We start from the raw sequence: 27,026 nt of genomic DNA on the forward strand, positions 1-27,026 counted from the left end.
AAATATCTGAGGCAGAAATTAATGGAAAATTTCAAGATACATGTGACAACCTTTAGATCCCAAAGGCATTTGTTCACTTGTTTGATAATTGTAATGCAATTCATTTGCTGTATGAAATGAAACAGTTTTTGAGTAAGAGTCATCTAAGCTGTGGGAGTAACAGAATTATTTCTCAGCTCTATCAACACAGAGATTTCACAAACTGAAGCCCTGTTGTCCATCAAGGCAGCCACACAGCACCACAGTGGTTTCTGTGGTTGGACCTCTTCTCTCCCATTAGAGGCAACTGGCGGAACTGGGAGTCTGGCATTTCAGAACAGAATAGGATATAGGTTTCTCCCATCCTCCTGCAGTAGACTTAACAAAAAAAGCCCTTACCAGGAAGTTCCAGTTAGCTTCAATTTGAGTCACCATGCCGGAGAGGAACATGCCCAGAAAGAGAAGCGAAAAGAAAAACGCCGTCACGGACACAAACATGACCCATCCTTGTAGCAGAGGTAGAGGAACATTGGAGGAGGCAACCAAAATCCAGACGAGACCCCCGAACAGCTGAAAGAAAAAAAGAAAGAGGGTAATTGGTTTGCTTAAAAGATACCTTTCATACAACAGAATTCAACATGCTTGTATTACCCTCAGTGTTGCCTTCATTTTCCTCCCAGACCCCTGCACATATTCCAGCAATCCCACCCCTTCGATTTTCTCCTTATCATGCAAGATGCCTTCTTTCCTCAGGTGCAAGACCAATCCTTTGGCTTGGAGAACTGATCCATCTCCACACCTGTATCTTCAAGTTGGACTCTCTTCTTCTACATGCCCAGCATTCCTTCATCATTGACAAATACCTTCCTTTGACTTTATCGATTCTCTGACTACCACCTTTTCAATGAAGGTATTTTTTCAGTCAACCACACAGTAAGGGGAACATCACACACCAGGGCCTGTTGTGGGCTGGGGGGAGTGGGGAGGGATAGCATTAGGAGATATACCTAATGTAAATGACGAGTTAATGGGTGCAGCACACCAACATGGCACATGTATACATATGTAACAAACCTGCATGTTGTGCACATGTACAATAGAACATAAAGCATAAAAAAAACAAAAAAAAAAAGAAAATCATTGTCTACCCCAAGGCCATGAAGATACTCTGTTAGGTGTTTCTTCTAAAACCTTCATTATTTTTACTTTTCACATTTAAATCTACAACCTGTCTTATACTGATTTTTGCATTTGGTATGAGGTAGGGGGTCAAGATTCAGTTTTTCCCCATATGTATATTCAATTGACCCAGTGTCATTTACTGAAATGACTATACTTTCAAGAGTCTACTGTTGTCAATCAGGAGGCCATATGCTGTGGGTTTGGTTCTGTTCCATTCTGTTCCACTGGGCTATCATTATGACAAAATATTGCACTGTCTTTAGACTAATCCCCTAAGCACCTGACATTTTAAAAAATCAGTAAATAGCATCATTTAAAAACTTCATGTTCTATTTGTCATGAGAATATAAATAATATATATATTTACTGATCTTAAAAAAAAATCATCTTTGCCTGGTCTCCACTTCCTCTCCCTGAAGTTGCTCTTCATATCACTATAAACCAGCTCCTGATCTCATTGCTCCTTAGAGAGTTTGTTAGTAAAAAATGGCTAGAATAATAGTTGCAGCTGTTGTATATGGTGGTAAACAATAAAAACTACCATCATTTACTGAGTATCTATTATATATTGGACAGAGGAATAAGTACTTCACATATCTGTAGATCTAAGTATCAGTAAATACCTATTACATTTCAGGCTTTATGCCAAGTGCTGGGAATCAAATGGTAAACAGGTTACACTTGGTTTCTGTCACCACAGAACTCACAGTCTATTAAAGAGACAAGTAAGTGATTAAAAAGCTGCTTCATAAATGTCACAATTGGGCAAATACTGGGCACTGCAGGTCCACACACCAAGGGCTCTAAATCCAGATTTGAAAATGCTTCCTAGAAGGAACGATTCAAAGCACAGGGCTATGGGGTAAAGCAGAGGGAGGAAAGGGAGGTTCCAGGACGGGAGCTGAGAAGAGCCCCGCACAGGTGAAGAACAAAGCTCAGCAAGACAGGAGGGTCATGCGCTGGTGGGGAATGGAGAGAACTGCACTGGAGACTGAGCGAGGAGGTGCTGAAGCTCTGGCCAAGGAACCGAACTTCACCTAAGGGCGACGGCAAAGCCAAGATCATCTTGAGCAGAAACTAGCATGGTCAAGATTTGCCTTTGGAAATTTTTCTTTGGCTAGAATGTGAGAACAGACTGGAGAAGAAAGGGTGGATGGCGGGGGAGCACATCTCTGTGTTTCTCTAGCTCTATCAACACAGAGATTTCACTAACATGGTGTAACACAGGAGACTGTTACACCAACAGAGTGTAAGAATCAGAACACTGAGGACAGAGAGAAAGGAATAGATTAGAGTGAAATTTAGAAGTAGACATGATAATAGTTGGTAACGGATCAGATGTGAGACACGACAGAAAAAGGACAGATAAGGAAAATCCTCAGATTTCTGGCATGGGCCACTAGGCTTGAGGGAACACTGCAGGAGAAATGGTGTGAAGACAATGAGTTTTATGCATCTATCACCATTGGTCTCCTCCATACACCATGCATTCTTTGCATGGCATTCCAAGCCATTTGTGACCTGACATGTCTTTTTCATCCTTGTCTCTTACCACTGTGCTCCTCACATTTTGTATTAGGGCGAGAAAAAAAATCCACAGTTCCAAGACAAAGATCTTTCACATCAGAGTGGCCTGTTACTTGCATGCCGTAAATGTCATTTCCTCCCTATGTGTACTTGAGATTCTCCCACTCATATCTAATCTTGAGCACATCATTTACAACATTTTTCCTGAGATCCACCCCTGCTCAGTTATGCCTCCCTCCTCTGGGCAACCTCCCTATTGGGCTTTGTTACATCAGTGAGATACACTGTAATTAAATCCCTTTGGCCCTCCATCTGCACTACCAGGCCTTCTTGGCAGCATACTGTTTTATATGTCTCTGCATCCCAAGCCATTTATTAATCTATACAATAATCCTTTACTAACCATCAGTCAGGTACTATGCTAGATTTGGCAGCACAAAACCTTAGGCTACATACCTGCCCTGAAGACACCTCAAGCGAAAATCAATCTCTCTCTCTCTCTCTCTCTCACACACACACACACACACACACACACACACCCAGAGAGAGTGAGAGATAGAGCACGCGCTCAATTATTTGCTTAGTAAACAAGTTAGTGCTCATATGAGAACCGTTTGAGCTCCAAATATTAAAAATCAATACTCATCTTTACATTGCATTTAAGTATCTAGATATCCAAATTACTCCACAAGTCACTGAAAGTTAAAAACACAAGTTTTTAATTATATAATTATATAATTTGTTACTACTTTGAAGAAACATTTTTGAAAGCATAAATGATCACTTGAGCAATGATAAATCACCAGTCTAAAAAAATGTATAGTTGTGGTGTATACCTCGAGTCCTAATGTCAAATCAAAAATTAACAACTGATGCAGAAAGTGTTATGAAATAAATCTAATGAATATCAATGCATCTTAAAAATTTAACCACCACCTTATCAGTGCCTATAAAAGAAACAAACTTGTTCCTGATAAAATATTATTTACCTTTACATACTATTTAATACATAACTGAAGGTGATAAGAATGTCTTCAGTGGATCAATCTTTCCTTTTTTTCCACTTTCTTCTTTCTGGTAGCCTTTTCTTACTCTCCCACAAAGAATAATCTACATAACTTTAAATACAGTTTAAGAAATATACATCATTATTAAATATCTCTTCGGAGTTATTTCCTGAGAACCTATGTGCAAATACAGAGGATAATAAAAAGCAATTGGCCGCTGTTTGTTAGGGACAGGCAGAGCCAAATAGATAAACATAATAATATGAGTTTGGGATTATGATACATTCACACCTGTAAGGAGAAGGCTGTATGATCCTTTGGAATTAAACACAGCATTTACTCAACCCAGAGTGGACCTCAAACAGGCCAGCCCCAAACCTACTGCTAGGCACTGCAGAAGAACACTCAAGAAAAAACAAAAAAGGCAAGGTTCCATCTCCAGGAGCTCGAAATAAGGAAGAAACAGACACCATTAAACTGATTCAGGAGCAGATTGTAGTGGGTGCTATAAAAAGAGCTCAACACAGTGTGCTCTGAGAGGCTGGGAGAGGAGAGAAGAAATATAATGGGAAGAATCTGGAAAGGTAGGCAGGGGAGGCAGCTTCAGAGTAAGCTTTCAAGACAGACCAAGACTTTGACAGCAGAGGTTATGCTGTAAAGCAGTATAGATTAACTGTTCTTATCGTGCTCAGAATTATAGCCCTTCAAACATCTCAAAGGCTTGGAAAGGAAACTAAGCACTGCATGAACAGGAGTCAGATTTGCCTCCTCACTTGTGGGGTATGTGCTGCATGGAAAGGGGAGAGGGAAGGAGTGTATGAATGTCCCCTCTCTTTCACTCACGTAAATACATATGATACATCCCTAGAGCTGAGATTCTGTGAAATCTAGGCTCGCTTTAGAAGACAGAGGATGGACCAAAGAACATAATTGAGCCCACTTTGGAGGGCCACCATCCTCATTCTGAGATTGTCATACTGCTGTATGGGTCACTCTGGCCTTGACATAGTTATTATTCCCTACTTTGTGATTTCCTTTTGACAAAAGCTACTTTTCTTCTTGAGCTTCCCAACTTGGTTCCAACTTAAAAAACTGAACTTTAAAACTTGACAGGACCAACGCTCAGTATATTCACTTCATCTAATTCTGGGCATTAGTGAGCTTAGAGTGTTTGCAAACCAGTGTAATTATCAGCATTCCTGTTTAGCGGAGATGACTCCGGAGGTGGTCATATTTTTAGAGGTAAAAAGCAGAACACAAAAATGGTTAAATCTGACAGAGAACAGATGATAAATACCGTAGCAACTGCAGAGTACACACTGTGAAGAAAGGTATTTGGAACTATTATATGTTTCGCCCACATTCTCATCATCTTGGATCTGAATCCACATTCTGACCCCTTCTCTACTACTGCCTTCCACTGCTTTCTAGTGTTCTAAAAAATCCAATAATTCTGTATAAAATAGCCAAATGCACCTCAATTTGAAATTTCTTTAAGAAACCAAGTCAGTGCTTATGACTTCAAACCTCGAGCTCGAACAAAGACTACCTTTGCTTCCAGGCAATACAAAGGTAAAAACCTCCTAGGAGTAGGTATCAGCCTTTCCTGGCGACTCGGTTGCCTTTTATCTTCTTAACCCAACTTTAGGTGTACTGGGTACATACCAGAAGTACTCAAATATATTCTGAATTTCAGTTATTAAATTGCTACACATTCCTAAAACAACTGATCTTCTTTCTGGTTTAACATACATGTGTTACGTGTGCGTGGCCTCTGCAGACCAGAAAGGTATGACTTGGCTGAATCCCTCCCATAAGAAAACCACAGAAGTACTTATCCGCCAATCACACTAAACTGAACCCTCAGAGTTTGATGTTAAAACATGTTTTCACTAGAAACTGTGGAATGGGAAAAATACATAGTCCCACGGGAAAACATGCTCTTGAGCAAGCAGCAACTCTTGCAATTCTGGGTGCATGAATTACAGACTTCACTCATCTCCTATTTGGACGGTCTTACGTTCCCAAAGGATTCCTTTTGCAAATGCCCTTTTTCTTTTCAAATGTCACTTATTTCCTAATTATCTGCTTTTAAACATACCCTCTGACACTTTTTCAAACCAATGTGACACCTCCATCTTAGTATACCCACAAAGTAAACAGGCTAATTTCTACCGTAACCTATTTTCAATGAATGTTTGGAATGAGAAGAGGAAAAGGTAAGTGAATTTGAAAGGATAAAGACTGGCTCAACTATCCTATAAGGGAAAACATTGTTTAGAATTTTCCCTGTTAAGCTCCCTCCTTCTAATTATATTATCTATATGTTGGATATTTCACTGTTCTACTGCAGTGAGAATGAACAACCAGCAAACGTAGAGTAAAAGCGAAAAAATATTTGTCTTTCAGTCTGACTTGTAGAGTTAGAGTAAGAGGTTGAAGCTAATGATGATAGCAGAAATATTACTTAACATTTACTGAGCTCTTATGTTATAAGCACTGTTATAAGGGTTTTATTTGTGCCAATTTAATCCTCACAAACCTTGAGAGAATATTATTATTCCTACTTCATAGATAAGTTAATTGAGGTACAAATCCATTAATAACTTGTCCCTTATAGTTATAGTTATATAGTTAATAAGTGTTAGACATGAAATTTGAACTTGGCAATTGGCTTCCAGAACTTATGATTTTAACATCCTGCTATTCTGCCCCTCTTATGGTTTAGTGTTCATTCTAAAGCAGGGTTTCTACCCATATTCCACATGATTCCCTAAAATCATATAAAATAGGGTAGACAAGTACATATGCATTTTTCTGAGGATACAGTCCACACTTTTCATCAGAATCACAAAGGGGCATGTGGCTCCCCCACCCAAAAGTTCAGAACACTTTATCTACTTGTAACCCCTTCTATTTTAATGGATGTTTACTTCTGGGGTGCTGCACAGGAAACATCATGGTTATAGAAGTGTTCAGTATGTACAGAAATTTATCAGCTAGAAAAAAAATTACCTGCAATTAGCTCCATTTTACATACAATTTGCATTTTGAAAGATTTCTTTAAACTAGCAACATACTTCAGCCAACAGATACAATATAATCACTGGTAGATGTATTTACAAGGCAGTCCACACAAGTGTGGATTCATTCACAATGTGACTATAGATCACTGGTACCACTACGAGGCATACTGCTGCCCCCTCCCCAAGCTCATCATCTCCCCTGTAATGCTTCTTTTCCTACTACCCTCTGTCTTTGCACTCCAGCCTCTGTCCCTCATCCCCTGAGCATAGAGAAATGATCACACTTGTCCATGCTTCTGCCTAGCATGCTGACAGTAAAAATTTTGCTGGATAACTAAACTCCAGTTACCATGTTTTCCAGAAAGACTTCCCTGGCCAGGTGCCATCTCTCGGTGCGTCCACGGTTACTGACGCTTGTATTCTCCACAGCAATTACAACTGGATTGAAATCATGGATCCACATGCCCATTTCACCCACTAGACTGTGACGTCAGAGTCAGTGACATTGCCTTCAACATCTCTGTAGGCTCAAAACCCAGGATGGTGCTTTCTACAGAAGGTCCTCAATCCATCCTCCTTGAAATGAATGGAAACCAATCAATGTGTGTAATGAATGGTTCCAGAAGAGAATGCTCTAGGAGTGCAGCTTTCTAGGGATGCTAGGAACACACTCGTGTCTGGAGCCCAGCTCATTCCCTGGTTCATGGTGGATGTCCAAAAATAGGCATGAAAACAAGTGAAGCGAGAACATGTACTTCTCAATTCTCAAATTATTACTGGTGACACCCACCACCTAGCACCAGATCTCAGGAGGCTGAGATGGAAAGTTATGGGAAACTTTGTACCTCTTGCCAGTTGAGTTCATGACACCCAACTTTTAATCTTTTCTCAGCCCCAAATTTGCCCACATGACCTATTTCTACTGTAACTGCCACTGGAACTTTTGACCAGGGTAAATCTTGTGCTTTCTCCCAGTACCTCCTGCTCCCCTCATCAGTCCCCATCTGTCCCCTAACCATGATGACTTCCGTCCAAACTACTTCTGGACTGGCCCTGGCATAGGCCTGTATTAGAGATTCAAGGCAGCAAGGTGTTTATTTATTTATTTAATTAGGAAAACAGAACAAATTCTGGGATGTAATGAGAAGTGACATATACATAAGAGGCTTATGACCAATATATCTTAATACTCATTGCAAAAGTTGTTCTACTTTTTAGCTTTACATTGGAAGGCTTTAAAAATATGTCTGGAAGTGCTAAAGAGTTATACTTTCTTCTTCCCCATGTGACCTAAACCTCCAATTCAGCTGCTTAAATAGCTGATACCCTAAAATGGACAGGTCATATTACAGGGAGAAATATGTTCTGGTTCTTTTTATTCTTCTTTATAATAATTCCTCTTGATCTTGAAAATTCTCTTTTCATGTTTGTAGGTAAGTAGTTATCACTTTTAGGTTAAAATCGTTCCTGCGTGCCAATGCCCTGATATTGGCCAGACCTGTATAAATCACTGTCTCTTTTCTTTCTTTTTACCTTCCTCCTTCTCATAGCTATTATACAAAAGTGGAGATTGTCATATATGTTATCTATAAAAGGACATGCTGTCTCCAGACTATTTTCACATACTGCTCAGTTTGTACTATAGAACAAACAAGTAGCATTTGTTAAGTACTGCACGTGCATGATACTGGGCACACCAACCTGGTTCCTGTCCTTTGTCATTACAGGGTCATTTCTATTCAGCCATATCATTGCAAATACACCATGTCCACAGCTCCTACCCCCATATAAAACATTTCTATCAGGCTCTACAAAACAAATCTGTTCTCCATGACTTTCTCCTTTGGAGCTCAAGGTGAATCTTTTCAGCTACTTTGTTTAAAGTTTTCCGTATTTCAGTTCTTCATATTTTTTTTTAAAGGACTGCCAGTCAGAGCAAATGATTGTTGATAATAATCTCTGGCAGGGGTATTGGGTTGTTTTCCCTTATGAACCTTTAAAGGTTATTTATTTATTCATTTATTATTTTGGGGATATAGTTTCGCTCTTGTTTCCCAGGCTGGAGGGCAATGGTGCGATCTGGGCTCACTGCAACCTCTGCCTCCCAGGTTCAAGCAATTCTCCTGCCACAGCCTCCCAAGTAGCTGGGATTACAGGCATGCACCACCACGTCCGGCTAATTTTGTATTTTTAGTAGAGATGGGGGTTTCACCATGTTGGTCAGGCTGGTCTCGAACTCCTGATCTCAGGTGATCCACCTGCCTCAGCCTCTCAAATTGCTGGGATTACAGGCATGAGCCACAGCGCCCAGCCTAAAGGTTATTCTAATGTGGATGAAGATTTTTAATCCAGAGGCAAAGGGAAAAAAAATACAGTTTTAAAACCCATTTAGGAGACAACTATGTCCATGGACAGCTCCCTCCTGCACACTGCAAATAAACAATGTCCCTTCACAGTCAAAATTTATTTTCCAGGCAATAAACTCTGCATCAGAACATATACATGTTCCTAGTCCAAAGTCAAAGCTTTCAGTTGAAAATAACCTGAAGTTCCTTCCATAGATTTATCTGCATGACTGAACCTGCCTCCCCTAAAGCCCCTCCCTCACAATCATCCTTTCATTAACATTTGTTTTTCTGGCATAATTCCTCTGAGTTACATCTTATATTTAAGTTTAATCTAGGTATCATTTTGGGGCAAGTCAAACTTTATGTACTTAGTTGACTTCCCAAACCTCAAACCTCTCTCTCTTTTTCTCCATCTTTCTTTCATTGGTTCTATTTCAGGTTCTTTTCATCCCTTATCTAAATTATTGCAATAAGCCCCCAACTGCTCTCCCTGCCTTCAGTCTCTTTGTTTTACAACCAAACTTCATCACTCAAAGGTTTCTAAGACACAAGTTGGATCAAGTTTATCTCCGTCCTTCAGCAGCTTTCCATCAGACAATAAATCCAATGCCTCGGCCTAGCATTTCTCAGCAAACCAGAACCTGAGTCCTACCTGCTGTTTTTCCTTCTTCTGCCACTGCCCACCAAAATCTCACAACTGACGGAACATTCTTGCCATTGTCCTTCTTGTCTCTGTGTTTGTGCATGTCCTTGTTTCTACCTGGAATTCTCTTACCCATTTTCTAATGAACCATGCCTCATTATTGAAGGCTAACCTCAAATGTCCCCACCTCATTAAAGCTGTCTGTTCTGGCCTCTCCAGAAGTCAGGTGGACTCTATCCTGCTTTTCCACAATACTTTTTATAAACCAATATTAGCAATTCATACACAGCACTGTAATTCTTTCTTGACTTTATATTCTACCAAACAGTAATTTCTTTTAAGGGCAGGAACTATGTTACTTACTCTATTTTCAGGGTATAAAAGAAGGCTTGATGCATAGTGTGTTCTTAATTATAAGCTGAGTAAATGAAAATTACTATGGCACCCAAAACACTACAGTTAGAAGTAAGTGAATAAGAATCCTAGAGTGTCTCCCACAGAGATAAATGTGAATGAATAACTTGGGGAATATAAGTAGTTTCTTAAACACTAAAACTGCAATATAAAACACAATGAATTCAATGATTATCTGTATTCTTTTTCGTGATTAGTACCAGTAAAACTTCAATTTTTCTTGTGCATTTTACAAGATAAGCTCATTGGGAGCAGGGACCCTAAATACCTTGTTCAGCCCAATAGTGCAGATGCTCCAATGTTATTTTTTAAAGTGGATAGACCCACCTGGAAAATGTTTTAGCTGCAGTTCACTTCCCATACTTAATTATTTCTTCCCTGAATGGTAGTTACTTTTGTGAATATACTCTCAACTAGGTTATAGGTCTTTCTGGTGAGGAAGGGTTTAAACATTTTTGTTCCCAAAGGAGTGTCTTGCACATAGTAGGTATTCAGTAAATGCCCGATAAGTGATTTTTATAAAATATTCACTCAGAAAACTGTGAGATTTTGAAAATGAGAATTTTGAAGGTGATGTCTTCCATTCTAAGCTAAAAGGCTTAGCTTTGCAATATTAACTTAGGATTAAACTCTGTGGCAAGCACGCATTGGTAAGTATTGCTAAGCCCAAAACCAAAAAGTTAACAACTAGGTACTTGGGAGTGGAACACACCTATCTCAAAAAAAAAAAAAAAAAAATCACTATGCATGTGAGATTATAATATTCTCCACTTAAGAAGTCAGTGTTATAATGCTTTTCCTGGTGCTGGTAGGCTGGCACTATTTATATATTTTGTAATATCTCCCCAACAAATGGCTTTTATCTGACAGGCTGTGAATAGAATACATTAAGGGGGATTGGGAATGAATTCTTTCAGCCAAGTTAAATGATTAGTGTGAGAACCGAACTCCAAGAGCATGGTGTCAATAGCGTAGTCAACTATTAATAGCCCAGTCCTCCTTTGTCAGGTACAATATTCACATGATAAGTTTCAGAAGGCAATGGGACAGAAGAACTCTTAAAGACAAATGGATTTGAACAGAAGATCAAAATTAAAATGGAGTTTGAGGATATCCAGAAACACGGGCAGAGGTTAAAATAATGGGTCCCCAGAATGGAGATCACTTAGCATTTAGGACAGTGCCTGGGAAAGTCTCACATTTACTTTACAGGTTGAGGAATTTCTTAAGAAGGAGCCATGGGATATGGCAAATTTTAAAAGAATCAGAAAATTAGATGGAAATTGAGACATCTAGGAGCTAAGTTGCTTCAAAAGTGTTCACTTAGCTTCTATCCGTACATCCACTCAAGATGGGTATTCTAAATGTAGGGGTAACAAGGAAGCTTTGATCTCTGCTCTCTCAAAGCATATAAACCAATATCTCTAAACAGTCCTAAAGGATGAGAGCCGAGGAGCTATAGTTTGACTCTAGTGTGGTCGCTTGTTTCTCTAAGGTCACCAGTTTCATTGGAACATTTTGGTCATTTTTCAATGGGGTGGGGGAGATTGATATTCAAGTAAAGGAGATAAAGGGTGCCTAAAAATGTAAACTTACTGAGTTGGCCATAAAAACAGAGAAGCAAACTAATAAGCTTTTGGAAGTGATGCTGTTCTACCTAGCCAAGAGTGAGACATGTTTCAGGATGTAAGAAGCCAGAGGAAATGAGATAAAAGGATTAGGTTGGACACTTCTGTGAGTCTGGGATCCCACCTAGGTTGGGGAGTGGTGGTCGTTTTAGCAGATAGGGAATTCACATCTGTGAGAGCAGAGCTGTCTTCTCTACTGTGTGTCCCTGCTGTATATCAGAATCTGAATATTAGAATCACCAGGGAGGCTTTAAAAAACAACTAGTGAACTCTGGCACTCCCCCAGAGATTCTGATTTAATTAGTTTGGGCTGGCAACAGTATTTTAAAAAGCTGTTCAAGTTATTAAGTACAGAAAGAATTGAGAACTAACCACTGATCTAGATTTTAAAAAGATATAATGGGGAGGGGGAGGGGGAAATTGACTAAGTCACTTTCTACTCTTTTCCCTCAGAATTAGGCCTTGTTTTCTAAAAGTCTGACATGACTACAGGTTCTTGAGATGGTATTTGATTAGAGGGCATATGGATAAGCCTTCTTTGCATATACACAGGAATATATATTTACATATACACATACATGTATCCTTACATACATACATATATTTGAATAAACATTAGAAATATATAACCAGAATATCGAATTTGAAATTTCATGTATATTATTGCTTAAGAAGAGGCAAAAGTACTGAAGTTTAGAAAGTATGTCAATGAACTGTCTGTAAATTCTAGTACAGGTGGAATGCAGATATGACAAAAACTTCTCAAAGAGGTAGGCAAAAAACTGGAGCTTGCGGAACACGGAATAAAGTAGCCGAGAACCTAAGAAATCGTTCTTTGCAGATCTTCCAGTTCTAAACGTGTCTCCCTCCCACAGCAAGGCAGCCAGCCCAATGCCATCGTCTCTCCGCTCTTCCCACATGGATGCCTGCACCTCATCCCAAGCACTCAGATGCTTCTGGACCAGGCTCAAACTCAAACTAGACTCGCAGTCAGGATCCCATTACTGATGTCATAGCCTGCAACTCATTCACGTCTCCTCTTTCAGATTCAAATCTGGGCTAAACTTAACTTAGGGTGGTGTGGCTACCTTGGCATAATAGAACAGTGCTCACAAGGTGTTCCAGCTCCACAAGCACAAAAGTGAAACCAAAGCGACCCAAATCCAGGTTATGCAAGCTCAAAGGCGAGGGTGAGGGGAGAGATGAAAATCCTAAACCGAGCACTTTTTATTTGCCATTCTCAGAGCATGATGCAACCTCAGGTTGCCCAATTTATATTTGCACATGTTCTCCTTGTCCACAAGGAGCTTCGAAAGTTTCCAACTCCATAAAATTCCACTGAAAAAGTTCAAGAGCTACCTAAAAATGTTGCACGACAGGCAGGTGACCCCACCTTTACTTGGACCCAACAAAGTGTGCTAAAAAGGTTTGGAGTTGCGTAGGGAGGCCAGAAGTGAGAAGTTGCAAAGGCAGGCAGAGAAGAACTCGACAGCCACGTTTCCACCTTTCCCCCACCATTCTCACGCCCATTGGATTAGAAACTGCCAAGGACATGGCACATAACTCACCTTTCTCCTTGCCCTGCCTCCTGCCCAGCTCCTCTTTCCAATCCAAAGGGCACTAATGATGGCAAGAGTGAGTGGGCAAAAAGCATACTGAAGTCCGCAGCCCTCTTCCTCTTCCTGTTGCCTCCCCCTCCGCCCCGACTTTCCACAGCGTGGCAGCCTCCAGGTCACACAGTAATCGGCTACACCTTTGCACCACCCAACAAAATGGCAGGTTAGCAACAGGCGAGGCCGACAGCCAGACGCTCGCCTCGGCCAAGCGCGGCCCCTGGCCATGCTCTGGGTTTCTAAAGGCGCCTCCGAGCCCCAACACCTTTCTTTCCTCCACATTCCCAATGCTCAGCTCTGCCGGGCCGCCTGCTCGCCCTCCCCAGGCCATTTCCGTCGCCCGCCGGGGAGCAGGTGCCCGCGTAACAGGTGCTGGGCGGGAGGGCCCGGGTGGCGGCGCGGGGCACCGAGAGGACCCCAGGAGGGAGCGCAGGAAAAGGCCACGTCGAAGGGAAGGAGGCCGAGGGCGGACGCAGAGGAAGACAGCCCGGGGGACAAGGATGCCGCCGCCTGTCCTCGCTCCCCGCGCGACCCACGCTCTGGGGGCCCCACTTACAATCTCCAGGCAGACGAAGGCGCCCGAGTAGGTCCGCAGGATGTCGGGGCCGGCGGGCAGGGTGACCCGGGGCGCCGGGAAGGACACGGCGGGGTTCGGGGGCGGCGGGACTGACGCTCCGCCGGCCGACATGCTGCCGCTGCCGCTGCTGCGTCTCCGCGCGCCGCCGCCGCCTGCCGCCTGCCGCCTGCCGCCTCCCGCCTCCCGCCTCCCGCCTCCCGCCTCCCGCCTCCCGCCTCCCGCCTCCGCCTCCCGGGCTCCTGCCGCAGCCGCCGCTGCCGCCGCCGCTAGGCTCCGCGGGGTCCGGGCGCGCCGCGCGGGAGGAGGCGTGGCCGTGGGGGTCCTGGAGCCCCTCCCCGTCACGTGGGCCCAGGTGAGCGCAGCTCCGCCCGGTTGCCCGAGCTGCTCGCGATCACATGCACAGGTGCGGCCGCCGCCGGGCGCGGTCCTCCCAGCTCCGCCGTCCTCGGCTTCTGCTTCGCTGGCCAGCGCCAGCGCTCCCCGGGCGTCTCCATGCGCGGCCCCACACACCTGATCGCTATTTTTACCTTCTAGCCCTCCCCTTAGTTTGCATCTGTGCTCTCTACCTGTCTTTTCCCCAAGTCTCAGAGCGCGCCCTCGCCCACTGTGCTCAATTTGACAGATACACAGGTCTTGGGGCTGTGACTCAGAAGGTAAAATCGAGGTCACCAGTCACACTTAAAAAGTGGGGTGCATATGTTCTAAATGGGACTCGAGTGGGATTTTTTAAACGCCACTCGGGCAGCGTCACGCGTGGGAGTTGGATGAGTCACCTGCAGCAGCCGCTGGCGCGGGGTCCCTGTAGGTCACCGGAGGTGTCCTCGTCCGTGAAATGGGGATGTGAAACCCACTGGCATAGATGCTCACATTAGATCACGTAACATGAAAAGAGTTTAGCGCACAGTAAGCTCCTTAAATGCTAGCTGATATGACAGCTCTTTTCCTTACACACGCGCGTATCACTGCTCAGTGGACACACGATGTTTCATGGGTTATATTTTTTTACGTAGAACTTTTAATTATTGATTTCACTGGTATAAAACTACTTGCTTATTGCCTTTAAGGGCTTAAGGGGATTTTTTTTTTTAATTCTATGAATGGTTCGAATTCCCTGCTCTAGTTTATCCCCATTTATCTCCATTTTATCCTTGGTTTTAACGTCAACATTTTGTAAGTTCAGTAGAGGAAATGAGCTTAATTTTCTCATCTATTAAAGATGAGCACATCTACACGCATCAGCACACACAGGTAGACCACGTTGGAAAAAAGAAAACATTAGCTAATCTCATCAGACGTTCTCCATGTTGAATCCTGACCTTGCCTGTCAGGTTCAGTCTCTGAGGAACTGTATTTAGCACTATGCTCTGGTCAGCAGATTCTAGTTACTCTACTTCTCTATTATTTTATAAGTGAAACTCATAGGTGTGGTTGTGGCATCCGGGTAAAAACCACAAAACAGGGTGTGAGTGAAACCTATTGTATATCCCTCCTCTCTCCACCTCTTAGTCACCACTTTCTGGTATTTAATGTGTGGTGTTTATTTAACAGGAAATTTTAAGTTTTCTGCATTGATTTGTTTGATCGATGAGCCCTTTCTGTGTTCAGACTCTGATTGGCAGGGGATGATCCTTCTGTTTTATTTTCTGCCTAAGAATTCTCAGTAAGCACTTTAAAAAATGTTCAAAGGAAAGACTTCAAAGAAGTAATCATGGAGATGATCAGCAGCTACAATAGGCCCAAAATATTTTAGTGAATGAACTTAATATGTCCTTGAAGTTTCTAAAAGGGCTAATGATTCAGAAGAGCCTCAAGTGAGCTTATTTTAACATTGCTACCTAGGAGAACACTTTCACTGGGTTTCCTACTGCACCCTCCTTGCTGTACTGCATATCCTCAACCATCTTTTCTTTACCTCTCCTTCCTGCTTCCACAGTGACCAGTGGCATGAAAAAGGTTGTCAGTGAGCCCTCTGTTATTGTAACATATTATCTGCTTGAAAAAGAACACTTTTTTTTCTTTTTTCTTTTTTTTTTTTGAGAGAGTCTCACTCTGTCTCCCAGGCTGAAGTGCAGGAGTGTGGTCTCGGCTCACTGCAACCTCTGCCTCCCAGGATCAAGCGATTCTCCCGCCTTAGCCTCCCGAGTCGCTGGGAACACAGGCACATGCCACCACACCCAGCTAATTTTTGTATTTTTAGTAGAGACAGGGTTTCACTATGTTGGCCAGGCTGGTCTCAAACTCCTGACCTGGTGATCCGCCCACCTCAGCCTCCCAAAGTGCTGGGATTACAAGCGTGAGCCACCGTGCCTAGCTGAAAGAGAACCCTTTTCTAGAATGCTTTTTTCTCTTACGATCACTACCAACACCTATTTGTTCTTGATAATACCAGTTTCCCTCTAGTGAAAGCAACACCTTTAAAATCAAAGAAAGAAAACACACTTAGCTCCACTCCACCCCACCCCTCTGCCTCTTCCTCCAGGACACTAACCATGAGCTCTTAACAGTTTCACCTTTCTGCTCTTTTCCCATCCTGTTCCGGTGATTCCTGACTTCCAGCATAACTTTAACCCTGCTCATAGATTTCCTTTGAACTCCATTTTTATGGAATGTCAACATTCACATTACAATATTTTCAACGATCTTGACTCAAAATGACTTGCTACCGTCAATAAATTCTCACCTTATTATTGGGAATTTTTCTGCTGCCATTCTCTTGAATGCTGACATTCTGATGATTGTCTCCTATTGGTTTATCTCTTTCATCCCCAATTCTTTGGCCATCAACCCTACCATCCCTCATATTCTCTCATTGGTCCCATTCTAGCTTTTCTAGCTTCTCCACCCATGTGCTCATGGGAAGGCATTTTCGGGATGCTCGTGTTGGTCTCACATTACTTCCTATCTTGTACTTGACTCTAAACTTACTCTCACCATTCCTTATTCTTCAGCTTGAGTTCAACCCACAGTCTACATCTGCCCTCTCTGAATCATTCAGCACACTGCCCACGGTTGCTGAAAGAAGGTCATAATGAAGACTCTTGGTTCCACTACAAATTCATGTGATCTAACCTTCGCTGGGCCTTAGGTATTCCCAGTTGTCGTTTTCCTTTTATCTCCCCCTGCCCCCGCCCCCACCACCCCCATGCCTGGCAATATTTCTCTCAGTTCTTATCCCATAGCTTCTTTTGTTTTACCAGTCTTTGTGCCTGTCATAAGTAGACATTATGTTCAGCAAATAAAAACAAATCTACACTGTTCCACCCTTCCATAGTTTCTTTTATTTTACAAGAAGTTTTAGGACATCTAGCCAGTAATACTTGTCTCATTGAAAACACTGCCATCAATCCAGTTATCCAAGACAAACACCTGGGTGTTTCCCTTGGTACCTCCTTCTCATGACACATATTTAATCAGTCACCAGGTTCTGGCAGTTCTACCATTTTATTTTCTAGAATAGATCCACTTTCCATTCCCTCTGTTCTGACTCTGACTATCCCTCTCACAGTGAATGCTCTTCTCACAAGGAATATGCTTCTGACAGTGAATTTCCCTCTCTTATATTCTCTGTACTGCTATGTGAATGATCTCTAAACAGAAAATTTATTAGTCACCCCTCTACTTAAAACCCCTCCAATTCCTTACTTTTCTCAGGATCAATTACAGATGCCCTGGGGTGCATTCAAGTTATTTCTGGCACATGACTTCTGATGAGCCCTCCCACCTCACCAGCCTTGTTGATCCACCTACAGCTTCAATACCTCCTGCCTCCAACCTTTACATATTATCCTCTCTTTTGCAGAATATCCTTTCTTCTTACCACTCCCATATCCTAAACCTATTTCCTGTATCTTTTGGGTCACAGGGCAAGATCTTTCTGGCTGCCTTTCTCTGCCCATTCAAGATTATGTGGGCCACCTCTCACCCAGTGTATTTCTATAACCTGCTGTGCTTAATCCACATAGAGAACATATCTCACTGAATTGAAATTGTGTTTTTACTTGTCTCCTATTCCTTGCTAGTGTTGTGTAACAGGATATTAAATTGAAAAGTTCAGTGGAGGCACCAGAAGATGGTAGATATCAGATACCAACATGAGCTGTTGAATCAGACCACCAGAAGTTTTAAAGTGAGCTGACTGCGATCTCCTTAGACAATCTATAAACCCCTTACTTCTATCAAGAATATGAAAAGCTCAGGAGTTAGAGGATTTGGAAAGATTTCTTTTTTGACAGTGGAGTGGGGAGGCAGTGTGCTAGGAATCACACTTCACTCTTCCCCCCTCCATCCCCCTCTTCCTCACTGGAGGAAACAGCTGAGTTTTATTCACATTATATAATAGAAACTCAAGTAAAATCAGCTGACCAAATGAACGCTGCATCTGAATTTCTATGCTTCATCGTTGTTCCTATGCTACTTCATGTTTCATAAGAAGTGTTTATTTCCCTAGGCAAAGTTGAGCCCCATCTCAGCTTTTTATCATTTCCCTTTTGTATTTTTCTTAGGAAATTAATTCTTAATTTTCTTTACTCTCTCCTCAATGTTCAATTTTTGCTTTATACGCAGCCTTTCGCTTTGAATATGTATGTTTCCCTTATCATCAAAAACAGCAACAAGTAACTCCAGTCTAAAATACAATAACCAAGACTAGATTAACCTTCCTTGCATGAAAAAGCTAAAATCCCAGAGGAAATATATGAAACAATAGTTTCAGATGTTGCATTTCAGGTAACGCAGAACAGTGATCCATTGGAGATGGGAAGAAATGATGGGAGCCCTGCCATTTCCCAAGTTTGGAGAGAGTTTTCAGAGCACAGGGAGGGTAGACACTGGTGGAATCTCGCAGTCTCCATGAGATGAGGTGGTGAAGCTGGGAATTTGAGGAGGCCAACCAAGCTAGAGTTCACAGAGTACTGGGGAGAAAAGAGCTGCATGCAGATAAACACTGGGAGGCCAGCAAAAGGCCCCCTCTATTAAATCTTCAACTGAGTGCTGATTAGCACATGAAGGTGACTAACTTACCCAAGGCCAGGGCAGAAACATTCCAAAGGAGCAGAGGAACAATCCCACGAATTCATGCAGGAGCAGGAATAGTTCATATTTCCACCATTCAGAGTGGAAAGTCTCCTAATTAATGGAGCACTGGATAGAATATTCAGAAGGATATTGCCTCAGTATTAGGGCAAAGTCAACCTTAGACAAAAAGAAAAAAAAAAGGCTGCTTTCATTCTGCTTCACAAAGCTTTATAAAAAGCATCGGAAGGGTCAAATAATTCAAACGAACCACAGAACAATGGTCAAGAATATTATAGGAATACAAAAATGTCCAGCAATAAGATAAGGTTCACAGTGTCTGACATCCAATTAAAAATTGCCAGGCATACAAAGAAGCAGGAAATATGATACATAGTGAGGATATAATCATTCACTACAAGCAGACTCAGAAATCACATAGTCGATTGTGGTAGTAAAAAGAACATTAGGACAGTTGTTATAAATGTATTTTATGTTGAAAAATAGAGTAAATATTGAACACATCATATAGAAACACAGAAGACATTTTAAAAGATCCAAACAACTTTTAGATATGAAGACTACAATGTCTAAGATGAAAGATACCTGCAGAGGATTAACGCGTTAGACACTGCAGAAGAAAAGATTAGTTACCTTGAAGATAGAGAAACTATTTAAAATGAAACACACAGAGGAAAAAATACCTGAAAAAATGAACAGAGCATTAGCCAGCAGCATAACATTAAGTGTTTTGTTGTTGTTGTTGTTTGTTTGTTTGTTTTGAGACAGAGTCTCGCTCTGTTGCCCAGGCTGGAGTGCAGTGGTGCAATCTCAGCTCACTGCAACCTCCACCTCCCAGGTTCAAGAAATTCTCCTGCGTTAGCCTCCCGAGTAGCTGGGATTACAGGCACCCACCACCACGCCTGGCTAATTTTTGTATTTTTCGTAGAAGCAGGGTTTCACCATGTTGGCCAGGTTAATCTGAAACTCCTGACCTCAAGTGATCCACCCGCCTCGGCCTCCCAAAGTGCTGGGATTACAGACATGAGCCACTCTGCCGGGGCAAGTGTTTTCATATATTTGTAATTAGAGTCTCGGAAGTAGAAGAGAGGAAGACACAGGAAAAATATGGCTGAGAGATTTCAAAATTGTTGTAATTTATACCCAGAGACTGAATTAACTCAATGAATCTTAAGAATTGAAAACATGAAATCAAAACCAAGGCACATCATAATCAAATTGCCTATAAGAAATAATAAAGAGAAAATCTTTAAGTATACTGGATAAAAGACACATTACATACAGAGCAATGAAGAAAAGAATAGTAACAGACTTCTCATAGGAAACAATTTAGGCAAGAAGAGAGTAGACCGTCTTTAAGCTGCTAAAAGAAAATCAACACTGTGACCTTAATTTTATACGCAGGAAAAATGTCCTTTAAAATGACAATGAAATATAGACTTTTTCAGAGATGGAGAAGCAGAACATATTTGATGGCAGCAGATAATGCACTATAGGAAATGATAAAGTCTTTCAGGCAGACCTAAGTTGATGCCAGTTGGAAATTTGCATCAACACAAAGAAATAAAATGACCACAAAGGGTAAGTATTTGGATAAATACAATACATTTTATAAATTTAAAAATTTAAATTATTGTCAATGATTAAAGCAAAAATTATTAGTGTGTTTAACATTTACAATATCTGTAAAAATATGATATATGATGACAACACCACCAAAGTCTTGAGAGGGAAATGCCACATGTAGTGTTCTAAAACTTTTATACTCCATTTGAAGTGGTGTAATAGTATGTGAGGTTAGACTGTGGAAAATTAAAGATGCATACTGTAAACCCTAAATAAATTACAAAACAAGAAAAAAAGTTATAGCTAATAAGTCAACAAAGGAGATGTAAAGGAAACATGGGAGATAAAAAATTAATCCAAAAGAAGTCATGCAAAGATGAAAAAGGAAGCAAAGAATATATGAAACAAACAGAAAACAGGAAGATGGTAAAATTAAACCAATAATTACATTAAATGCAAATTCCTTTCAAATTTTCAATTTAAAGGCAGAGATGATCAGCTTTGATAAAAAGCAATCCACAACTATATACTATCTACAGAAAAACTTACTTTAAATGTAAAGACACAAATATATTAAAAGCAAAAGGATGTAAATAGGTATCTCATGAAAAAAGCAAAAGAAAGCCCAAGGGGCTATATTAATATCAAGCTAAATGGGTTTTAATGCCAGAAAGTTATCAAAGATAAAGAAGGTTATTGCATAATGATAAAAGGGTCAATTTATCAAGAGGGTTTAAAACTCCCAAATGTTAATACACCTTATAACAATTTTAACAATAGATGGTGCAAAATAATAAGATGCAAGGAAAAGTACAGAAACCACAATTACAGTTAGAAATCTCATTGGTCCTTTTTCAATAGTTGATAAAAAAAATTAGAATATCAGTGACGTTATAGAAGACTTGATCAACGCTATCAAACAAATCCCTGTCTTCAGCCTGGTTCCCCAGAGGCAAACCCTGAGATATGGATTAATGTGCAAGGGATTGATTAAAGAGGTACTCTTGTGCTGAGTCTGAAAAAACAAACAAACAAACAAACAGAACAAAACAAAAAAACGGTAAGTAAAGCAGGACAAGGGAGAGGAAGCCAGGCAAGAGTATGATCTCAGGCAAAAGTCAGCTTAATCCAGCAGAAAAACCGGAATGTAAGTTACGACTCAGTATTGCACAATCTGATGCAAGACTTTCTTATGTCTTCACATCTTCACCTATCTATCACTGTCAAAGGCTAAGGAGGAAAGGGAAGGAGGAGCGTAGACTCCAAACTCTTCTAGTTCTCTGCACATGCAGGCTGTGCACCTGCAAGAGCTCAAGGTTGTCTTCCAAAAATGAGCCATAGGTGTTGATAATGGAATCCACACCAAAGTGGGGAGACAGGTGCACAGAAATGGTGTAAAGATGAGTGCACAGAAATGGTGTAAAGGGATTTGAAGGAATCTGGGACAGCAATGACATTATCTGCTTCTCTCCCTAATCTGTGCTCCTAACTCTGATATTCTCTCTCAAACTTCAGATCTCTACTTCTATTGTCTGTTGGAATGCACATCTACTTTAAGCTCAACATATGATACAGATTGGCTATGTCTCTACCCAAATCTCATCTTCAATTGTAGCTCCCATAATTCCCATGTGTTGTGGGAGGGACCCAGTGGGAGGTAATTGAATCATAGGGGCTGGTCTTTCCCATGCTGTTCTTGTGATAGTGAATAAGTCTCATGAGATCTGATGGTTTTATAAATGGGAGTTCCCCTGCACAAATTCTCCTGTCTGCCGCCACGTAAGACGTCCCTTTGCTGCTCCTTTGTCTTCTGCCATGATTGTGAGGCCTCCCCAGCCATGTGGAACTGTGAGTCAATTAAACCTCTTTCCTTTATAAGTTACCCGGTCTCAGGTTGTCTTTATTAGTAGCATGAGAACAGACTAATACAATATATCTTATAGTCTATTTTATCTTTCTCTATGAAACTTCACCTTTTTACTTTTGTTTCTTCCTTCTTTTCTTGCTATTACCATATTCTCAGTTATTCAGTTTTTAATTTCATTTTACAAAACTACCTTTCTTCTATTGTACTTCCATATCCAGTGTCCAAATCTTTGCTATCTTACTTCTTTGATAACTCATACGTCTGTCCTCTTCATTTATTCCTACGACTTAAAACAATGCCCTATTGCCTCTTCTTTTTCTTTTTTTCTCAAATATCTAATTTCATTGAGTCTAGTCCTTTTATCTGCTGGTAAATTTTAAATAGTTCTGTGACATTGACTTTATCAAAGCACAGCCTAGACATGCCATTTTCCTTCCTAATAGCTTTTGATGGCTCCCCATTGCATCCTAAGTAAATGAGAACTGGACAACTTGTTATACCTCATAACTCTACACATTCTGATCTCTGTGCCTTTGTCCAGACTCCCTCCTTAAACTTTTGAATATCCAAATTTGATCTATGCTTTAAGATCCTGCCTCAAAAGGACCTCTTTCAAAAGGCCCTCTGTTGTTGTCCCTTTTGATCTTTCTATCTTTCCAACACTTTTCACATTCTGTCTTACATAATGGTCATTCATTAGCTCACACTCTCTCACACGCATATATGCGTGTATATATATATAATATCAATACACATATATACGTGCAAACTCACATATATACATATGTATGTAGGTATAATGAATTAAAGTGATTATACGCATACATAGTGTATAGACATATATATAAATATATAGAGAGAGACATATATAAATATACAGGGGCTCAACTTTGCCTAGGGAAAGAAACTACAGACATATATATACACATATATACATGGGCCATAGGTGCTGATAATGGACCTCATGAGTTCAGCTCACATGAATTTGCATGTATATATGTGTATATATAGACAGACATATGTATATGTCTGTCTGTGTATAATCACTTTAATTCATTATAACCTCTTTTCTATTGAGAATTTTTTTTTAAATTTCTGTTAAGAATTTTAGGGTTTTTTTTAAGAAACAGGATTTCACTCTGTCATCCAGACTGGAGGGTGGTAGCATGATCATGGTTTGCCGCAGTCTCCTGTGGCCAAGCTATCTTCTTGCCTTAGCCATCTGAGTAAGATGCCTTAGCCATCTGAGTAGCTGGGACTGTAGGCATGTGCCACCAGGCCTGGCTAATTTTTAAATTTTTTTGTAGAAACAGGGTCTTGCTGTGTTGCACAGGCTGGTCTCAAACTTCTGGCCTCAAGTGATTCTCCTGCCTTGGCCTCTCAAACTGCTGGGATTACAGGCACGGGCCACTGTGTCTGGCCTGTGGAGGATTATGTTTGTGATCTTCCTTTGTATGCCCTATTGTCCCCTACTCTCTCCACCATTTAGGCACAGTGTTGTACACATATTAACTTATTCTTTCATTCAACAAATTTATTTTGCGGTTATTATGTGACAAGTCTGGCACTAGAGATACAGTGGTGCATACAATAGGCAGAGGCCTAATCTTCATCGGGCTTATAGTGCAGTGGGAGATGTAGTTATCAGTAAAATCATTATTTATTTAAAATTATGGTAAATGTTGTAAAGGGCAAGGATGTTTTTTATCAGTCAGAGTTCTAAGTTGCAAGCAATAGAAACTGAATCTGGCTGATTTAAACAGAAAGATAATTTATTTTAAAGATATGTAGTATTCGTTCATGGACTTGGCAGGAAGGTTGAGAAACCAAGCTCAGAAAGTGGACAGGAATAAGGTCAGATACACACCCAAACTCACAGCCACAATTAAGTTACAGAAACAGTCTAGTGAGAACACTACACTCAACTTCACCCATCACCAAAATCTGTGCCTTCCACTTCTTACACTGCCAGAACTGGACCAAGGATTCCACCATCAGTACTAAAGCCATTACTATCTCTGTGGATCCCTTAAAACTGGATGTTGGTGCAGCCACTGTCACCTCCTTGAGAATAAATGCTCTTCTGTCCATGCTTCATTGGGTCGCCAGCATCTCATTAAAAACTGGAAGCACGTGCATCTGACTTGGTAAACCTAGCTCATCCATCTGTAATCTAGCTGAAAAGAAAGACGGGAACATAGGTATCTACTTTTAGACCTCCATCGCCAGAGCTGGGTCTACTTCTCACCATAACATATACTTTGGAAAATTGGCCAAATAAAGGCTTGGCCCTTATGCTGGGCAGCCTAAAAGACCTTGTCAAACTTTTTTCTTTATATGGAAAGCATAAGAGTGAACGACAGAATCTTCACCTAATGTGGGAAGTTGGGGAAACCTTTCGGGGGTAAGTGACTCAAAGTGCTCCTGAGGATGAATAAAAGTTAGACAACTGAAGAGTGGAGGAGGAAGGGGCATTATAAATGAAGAGAAGAGCATATGTGAAGGCTGTTATTCAAGAAGGAGCTAGGTGGTGAAAAACTGAGTGAAATCTATGTATTTTGAGATGAAGCCAGGGAGTTAAATGAAGCTTTGGTCCTCCAGAGCCTTATGGTTCATGCTTCAGATTATGAACTTAATCCCAAGAACTCTAAAAGAACTCGATCACTTGAGCCCAGGCATTCAAGGCTGCAGTGAGCTATGACAGTGATATGGGAATGCTGGGAAGGGAAGAGTGTGGTCCCTTTAAATGATACAGAAGTGGGGAAGGGAAGTGCTGGGTAGAGGAGGGGCGGTCCCTGGCTAGGGCTCCACCCCCATGGAGTTAGGTGAAGACAGGCACTTCTGCCTTCCTGCCACACCCCAATCCTGGGCCTATAAAAACCCAAGATCCTAGCAAAGCAGAGACACAACGTTGTGAGGAGCACATCAGCTGAAGAAGATGCAAACAGTTGATTTTGGAGAGGACGTCCAGAGGAGAACGCTGGCAGAAGAGCACACTGACAGGCACCTGCACGCCAGCAGGCCATCGACTGGTGGGACGAGGCGGAGTTTGGCTGGGCAGTTGGCTGCTGAGCTGCCCAACTCCAGGGGAAAACCAACTCCCTTCTGGCTACATCATCGGTGGAGAACTACTTCCACTCAATGAAACTTTGCACTCATTCTCCAAGCCCACTTGTGATCTGATTCTTCCAGTACACCAAAGCAAGAACCCAGGATACAGAAAGCCCTCCATCCTTGCCACAAAGTAGAGGGTCTAATTGAGCGGGTTAACACAAGCCACCTATAGACGGCAAACTAAAAGAGCACCCTGTAACGCACGCCCACTGGGATTTCAGGAGCTGTAAACATTCACCCCTAGACATTGCCATGGTCGGAGCCCCACAGCCTGCCCGTCTGTATGCTCCCCTAGAGGTTTGAGCAGCAGGGCACTGAAGAAGTGAGCCACACCCCCATCGCATGCCCTATGAGGGGGAAAAGGGAACCTTCCCTGTTTTAGTAGCACTACTGTACTCCAGCCTGGGCAGCAGAGAGAGACCCCATCTCCTACAAAATGTTTTTAAAAATAATTTGTTCACTCTCAACCCTGCTCAGCAAAATAATTGAGCACTCACTAAATATTTATTACAACAGGGCTCAAGTGATTTATCATATATCCTGTTCTCCCACACATGAATAGCCAACTTCATTATCAACATTCCCCACCAGAGTGGTACATTTGTTACAAATGATGAATCTATATTCACACATCATCATCCAAACTCAATAATTTACGTAAGGGTTCACTCTTGGTGGTGTACATTCTATCTGTTTAGACTTACGTATTTATCATTATAGTATCAGAGGAGTGACCTTATGAAGCCCACACTTTAAAGAGGTAACTCAGGGTGCTATATAAAGAATAAACTGGTACACAAATGTTGAAACCAGCAACTAAATTGGAAAGTAGTATGGTGAGGGGGTAAATTTACAAACTTTGGAGAAAAGACTTGCTTAGCTTGAACAAATTATTTAACCTTCCTAAGGCGCATTCCTCATCCATAGAATAGGGGTTATTTTCCTGTCTTTATCCACCTTTGAGGTTATTGTGAGGCAAAATGAATTAGAGGATGTGATTTCAATTCCGAATGCTCATAAATATGATATCATAATAAATATTTAGTGAGTACTCAGTCATTTTGGTTAAGTATGGCTGAGAGTGAACAAATTATTTAAAAAAAAAAAATTTAAGAGATGGCGTCTCCCTCTGTTGACCAGGCTGGAGTACTGTAGTGCTATCCCAGCTCACTGCAGAGTTGAACTCCTTGGCTCAAGTGATCCTCCTGCCTCAGCCTCCCAAGTAGCTGCGACTACAGGTTTATGCCACCATAACAGGAAAATAAAAATTATTAAACTTGTGGGGAAATATTCTAGTTTCAAAATTTAAAGAACACTATGTATTCTAATGAGTCCCTTGCTTTTATATTTTTGATCACATTTTTGTAGAGAGGCAGTGCTATTCTGCAGATTACAGAGGACTTATCCCAGTACCAAACTCATAGTAAGCACTTAATAAATGCTAAACATCATTACTAATAAAGCACACATCATAAAAATTATTTATGAAATATACATTATGTTG

At 41.2% G+C, this 27,026-nt stretch overlaps 1 protein-coding gene across 2 annotated transcripts in view; it reads right to left on the bottom strand.

The window, feature by feature from the left end:
• The window catches only part of LOC105468529 (mal, T cell differentiation protein 2), a 33,182-nt gene extending 19,100 nt beyond the window's left edge, over positions 1-14,082 (bottom strand). Inside the window, exons 1-2 of one of the 2 annotated variants that reach the window (XM_011718758.3) lie at positions 13,924-14,082; positions 379-549 (exon numbers count right to left, since the gene is read on the bottom strand). In XM_011718758.3, coding sequence (XP_011717060.1) covers positions 379-549; positions 13,924-14,055 — 303 coding nt within the window. In that variant the 5' untranslated portion in view covers positions 14,056-14,082. Of the gene's footprint in view, positions 1-378; positions 550-13,322; positions 13,665-13,923 lie in introns of those variants that run through there. The other variant, XM_011718757.3, reaches the window with a different exon arrangement.
• Between the last annotated feature and the right edge of the window lie 12,944 nt (positions 14,083-27,026).

This window comes from Macaca nemestrina, chromosome 8 (genome assembly GCF_043159975.1).
Source record: "Macaca nemestrina isolate mMacNem1 chromosome 8, mMacNem.hap1, whole genome shotgun sequence".
NCBI lineage: Eukaryota > Metazoa > Chordata > Mammalia > Primates > Cercopithecidae > Macaca > Macaca nemestrina.